A 6,000-nucleotide genomic window follows, 5' to 3' on the forward strand; every position below is an offset into this window, starting at 1 on the left:
TTACACCTCCATCTTGTCTCTAATATCCTGGACCACCAGGGCTACAACAACATTGCAAAAACCTATTTTATATCAGGCAGAAACTTACTTTCCTTCCAACCTATTATTAACAAATGGTCAGGCAAATAAACAAAAAGACACATCATAACAATCACTAGAATGTGAGAAGAAATAAATCCAAAAGGTTACACTAAGGTTAAAATATTAGGGCCAAGGAAACAGTTCAGTCAAGCAGTGAGAGACAGGTATAAGTAAGAGGAAAAACATGCCCTTACTGCTAGCACAGGGATCCTCTGTATATTATTAAAACAGAGTTCAGTCCATGGAAGATTACTCAACTCTTCAAAGCAGTCCTTCTAGAATTTTCCGGTAGCACTCCTAACTCAAACAATCTTAGCTCAAAAGCTAAAGGACCCGGAGAAGACTGACTAAAACTTATCAATGAATGTTCAGTTCTCAAAAGAAAGCTCAATCAAGATTCCAGCATGCACTGGGCTTGCCTTACCATAACTTTCCCCAAAGTTCCTGGGGATTAATTCCAGAGTTACATTTATTGCTTCCTCTCTCCTGGATGCAGACCATGTCCCTAGGTTCCATTGTCATGGCACCCCTCACCCCACCTCCTTCCTCCACCTGGCTGCCCAGTCCACACATCCTTCCTGCACAGTCATCCATCTCATTCAATGTGGGAGGAGAGATATATAGATGGAATGATACTATGTCTAGGGATTATAATGGCAGAATTTGGCCCCATTTATTTAACAGAGTACTATATATGAGCACATAAGAAAGGATCCTATTCAAATTTTACATGTCCACCAAGTTACGCTAGAAGCTTGCATATTAACAGTAATTTTTTGCCACTATTGCCCAGTAGTAATGTTAATAGTGAACAAATGATGAAGTAAACCCTGTTTGCTAGAGGTTACAGTATGATTATAGTTCTTGAGGCTGTATATAAAATAGACCAATTGCTTAGTGATTGTCTAAAGGTCTAGAGAGTTACCCTTAAAAGCCTCCAAAGTAAAACTTGACACACTGTCAAGAAGGGAACTGCAAATATTTATCCTTGTCACTTGCTTAAACCATTCAGCGCTCTTCACCTCTTGCTTTAGTAGCATTTTTAACAGAGAATATGATTAGCTTCCACCTGTAGAGAGACTGCAGTGCTGTACATCTTTCTCAAGTGATGCTCTACACAAATTCTGTGGTGCAATGGTTTTGACCTCACTCATCACTAATAGCCTTTTCCCCTCCAATATTCCAACTTCTATGTGTTTATCCTTTGATGACAATGGTGGGATTTATGTTGACTTTAATGGGAGCATGGTTAGGTCAATCCTGGGCATTTTTGAAAATCCCACTTTATGCTCTTTAGGGTGAGGATTGTCTTTTGTTTTCATGTACTGTACTGTCACAAGAGCATTGTCATTACTAATAATAATTCGTAGAGTGAACATTGCATCAACAGTGTACATCTAATGTAGGTAGAAAAATTAAACAAATCATGGCACATGATATTTAATGTATAAAAACTATGTCAAAATACTACTCCCAAAGGATAAATAATCAAAAATAAAATTCTCTTCATTGGATGATGAAATTTTTGCAACTTGTTTCATACAGCTACTTTGTTCTCTAATTTTGTAATATAAAATAAACAAAACAAATGTACATCCATGAAACTCTCTCTTCAGTCACTGTTGATTAGCAGAGTCCAAGAAAGAACACTTTAAAGTTATTCTCTCTCTTCCATTCCAATAGTTCTATAGTACCTTTACTTATTTAAAAATAAAATGTTCATGCTATTAGTCCATCATATGGAGTAACTACTTTGGCTAGCTGGACTTTTTTTTTTAATGTTATTTCATTTTAAATAGGAAGCATTACACATACACAATATATTTCATAAAGCATTATTGCAGACACACACAGGCTCCAATTCAGCACATATGTAACTTTAAGCATACGCTTAGTGCTTTGCTGAACTGGAGCCTTATTGTACTGACACAGCACTTACTCAGCCACAGAGCTATGCTGATTTTACACCAGCTGAAGATCTGGCTCACTGTACATTTACCCAATAGACCACAAAAGCTTTGATCAAGTCAGCGAGCTGCAAATTAGAAGGTCTCTAAGTAGTCCCATCCATTAGATGGAACCATCATCTCTCTTTTGGAGCTGTATCTGCCATTTTGGGATTCAAAAGTAAAACTTTTCTGTTCACATATTTATCTATTCTGGTTACTATTAAGTATCTCAAAACTATATAATTATGTATCTATTCCAGCAATATGCTACACTTACATTTGCAGTTGCCTATTTTTTTGTGTTTGTGGCCGTTAGAGACAATTAGGTCAATTCACAAATAGGGGCTGGATTCTCCAGTCCATTGAAGTTGCTTTGTGATGCTCTGATGACTCAAGGTTGCCATAAGATCACCTTAACTAGCCAGCAGAGTAGTCCATCAGCTCAGGGGAATCCTCTGGTAGTATAGGGCCACTGCCTAGGGTCCTATGCCATCCCCTTCCTGGCCTCTGTCCACTGAGAAGGGAACATAACATGTCTCTATGTCATCTCCTCATCTACTTTCATGGCTCATCTGGGCCACTGACAGCTGGTACAAATACTTTTAGTTTGTTCTGTCTTAAATACTGTAAAAATTTGAAACAAACAAACACTGTGTCAATATTAACAACAATCTGATTTAATCACACAAAATCAAGACAAAATAATTTGCTTATCTGGGACCAATCCTGCAGTTCCAGTTAAATTTGGTTGGAATTCTGATTGACTGAAGATGGTTGGATCAGGCACAGCAGCTCAAACAGACCCCCTTTGTGGCTAGGTATTTCAGCACATAGAAAAACATTATGCAATCACCGAAGACAGCTACAAATCTAAATGTAAAAGGCAATAAAATGTGTGCAAAGACTTTTTAGCTTTAACTCTGATTTTGTCTTTTGGGTTTGAATTCTACCCTGAAGTATTCAAACGGATTCTTATACAGTTGATTATTATCTCTTGGCACCCTCTATAAATTCAATGTAACCTGTTCAAAATATGATGAAGAATATAATGGCCTGGAACAAAATGCAGAGATACATTTTATATGAAATATCCTAGCAAAATTATTAACAAATACACACCATATTATAATAAAGGTCTGATACAAACTGACAAAACCAATTGAATAAGAAGTGAAGACCTCAAATCAGTATCAGTTTTTAGTGGTGCCATTGTGATTACAACTGTTCTGGGATCGGGGCACTTGGTGCATTTAGGCACTTAGATAAGTGGTCTGATTTTCAAAAGTGCTGACTTCAGTGTGAGCTGCTGAGGGCTCAGCACTTTGTAAAATCATGCCACTTTAGGTGCCTAAAAATCAACTTGGAGTAATTTTAAAAGCCCATTTTAAAAAATGTCAGCCAAAAAGGACTCATCTGGGTATGCTATGAGAACAAACTATTTAGATTAAATGACACATGCCTTAATTTGTGCCTCATTTTTCAATTTCTTTCACTTTAGTAACTGTCATAACCCCTTCTGTTACTAAAATCTTGGCTTTTATAATAGTAGTTTACAGAAAGAAAAGAAAATATTTATCCTAGTGGATGCAGTGATGGTCATAAGAACGGTCATACTGGGTCAGACCATGTCCATCAAGCCCAGTATCCGGTCCTCTGACAATGGCCAATGGCAGGTGCCCCAAAGGGAATGAACAGACAGGTTATCATCAAGTGATCCATGCCCTGTCACCCGATCCCAGCTTCTTGCAAACAGAGGCTAGGGAGTCGGGACACCATTCCTGACATCCTGGCTTATAGCCAGTGATGGACCTATCTTCCATGAATCTATCTAGCTCCCTTTTGAACCCCGTTATAGTATTGGCCTTCACAACACCCTCTAGCAAGGAGTTCCAGAGGTTGACAGTGCGTTGTGTGAAAAAAATACTTTCTTGTGTTTGTTTTAAACCTACTACCTATTAAGGTAGAGGCAATGTGATCTTTTCTGTCTTATTATCTATCCCTTTCTTGATGATTCCCAACATTCTGTTTGCTTTTTTGACTGCTGCTGCACATTGAGTGGATGATTTCAGAGAACTATCCACAATGACTCCAAGATCTCTTTCATGGTCACTTTGGCTAATGAAATTCGTTTTGTGGGAACTTTTAAAGATCACTGCATTTTAGGTAACATTTTATTCTAAAATATTTATAAAACAACAAATTTATTTAGATGGGAAAAGCATACATAAATTTATAGAAAGAATCATAGAAGTAGTTTGATAAAGCTACCCCATTTCCCTCCAAAGGATTAAAAAGCAATTTGCAATGCACAAACAAATCCCCCTTTCATTACAAGTTTACTAAGGGTTATTTGAAAATTTTCTTAAACAATGTACAAACCTTCACACAGGTTGCTTAGCGTTACACTACATTAAAATCAGCTTCACACACAGATTACAACTCTGACATCTGCGTTGGGGCTTCTAATATATATTCTTTTCTCCATCAACACTTTCTGGCTATTATCAAAAAGGTCTGATGGGCCCAGATCCTGCAGGAACAACAGGTACCTGTGTGAGACATCACTTGATGCATCAGTCCCACAGAGAGGGTTTAACTCAGAGAATCTTTCAGAGAGCCTACAGCCCTAGTCCCATAATAAAATCATTGTTCCTTATGATAAAGAGGGCAAGTTTTCCCACGGGAAGAGTCAGATTACCACCTCCTAAAAGCAGCAGTCAAAATGTATTGAACCAAAACAACACTGGTAAGATTAATCAAAAATAAATAAATAAAATAAATACATGTTAGCATTAAGAAAGCAAAACAGAACAGAGGAATCTGTTTACACAACACACACTCCCCTTCCCAAATCCCACTCCTATGGAAGAGGACTCCCTCTCCTTTCAGATTACTTTAAAATGCTGGGTTTGATGTGTGTCTCTCTCTCTCTCACACACACACACACAGGATGGAGGATTTCTGCCCTGTGTTTCAAAGAGGTTTAACAATAAGAAAGCAAGAACCCTCATTCCAACCGCCACCAGCGCCGGACAGCCCTGTGTGTACGTGGGGGCATCAGTTCAGTGCCATTAGCCCCCACAAACAACTAGCTTGATATTATTATTCCGCCTCCCCACTAAACATTTGAAGCGCAACAGACTCTCGGAGGGGAGGCACTCAAGGCAGGACAAAGGGAATCCTCCCCGCTCTCTGCCCCGGCCACCAGAGCCGCTGCCTATCCCACGCGCCCTTCCTCACCTGCTCCTGCGCCTCCGCCATCCTGGGCTCTGCGCCCCGGAGCATCCAAGCCGGCCGCGGGCGCAGGGGGAACTCAGCCCAGCCGGGCAGGCGGCGGAGGATCCAACCCTATTGGTCTCCCAGCTCCATCCCGCGGGGACGCGGCCGCTGCTGCCCCGGAATTCGGGCCCCTCTGCGCCGCCTGCTCCTCTGGCAGCGCCACGGCTGCGGGAGTCCGGAGGTGCGCGCGTGTGAAGGGCTCGCCCGGCGGCTTCTGGCTGCCTGTGCCGGGAGGGAGCGAGGGGGAGATGGGACTGGCCCGGCGCGCTCGCAGCTATTTAAGCGGCCAAAGAGGAGCGTGGTGGGGGCTTCCCCGCCCTCTGCTCCCCACCCCACCAGGTGACCTCTGCAGGCTCCGCCACTCGCCGCAGCTCTGGGGCACAGGGACCTGTGCGCCCCTGGAGCTGCCCCCCTCCGGGAATGGGGCACCTGGACCCCTTGAGCCCCACTTGCTGCATTGCTCCTTTTCCTCCTCTCTCTCTCTCTCTCATGCCCCTGCTTTAGGTTTTCCCTTCCCTCTTTCTTGAGTTCTTTCCTCCTTAGCCTTCCCCCTTTCCTTTTTCTCATTTTCCCTCCTTCCTCCTCTCCTTTTTCTCCCACTTTCCTTCTCTAGGTATTTCCTTCTGGCTCCTCTGCCTTCTCTTTCTCTCATCCCCTTTCTTTCACGCTCTTTTCTTTCTTCTCTCTGCCT

At 41.8% G+C, this 6,000-nt stretch overlaps 1 protein-coding gene across 6 annotated transcripts in view; it reads right to left on the reverse strand.

Moving 5' to 3' along the window:
- LOC101944215 (melanopsin-like) overlaps positions 1–5,647 on the reverse strand; it is a 70,372-nt gene extending 64,725 nt beyond the window's left edge. For 2 of the 6 annotated variants that reach the window (XM_042856407.2, XM_024099947.3), the window contains exon 1: positions 5,271–5,647. Coding sequence is in view for 1 of the 6 variants with exons in the window: in XM_005278461.5 (XP_005278518.2) it covers positions 5,271–5,315 (45 nt within the window). In the remaining 5 variants the exon portion in view is untranslated. Of the gene's footprint in view, positions 1–2,307; positions 2,650–5,270 lie in introns of those variants that run through there. The other 4 variants (XM_005278461.5, XM_065596090.1, XM_065596088.1 and 1 more) reach the window with 4 other exon arrangements.
- Positions 5,648–6,000: the final 353 nt, after the last annotated feature.

This window comes from Chrysemys picta, chromosome 5, assembly GCF_011386835.1.
Source record: "Chrysemys picta bellii isolate R12L10 chromosome 5, ASM1138683v2, whole genome shotgun sequence".
In the NCBI taxonomy this organism is placed as follows: Eukaryota; Metazoa; Chordata; order Testudines; family Emydidae; genus Chrysemys; species Chrysemys picta.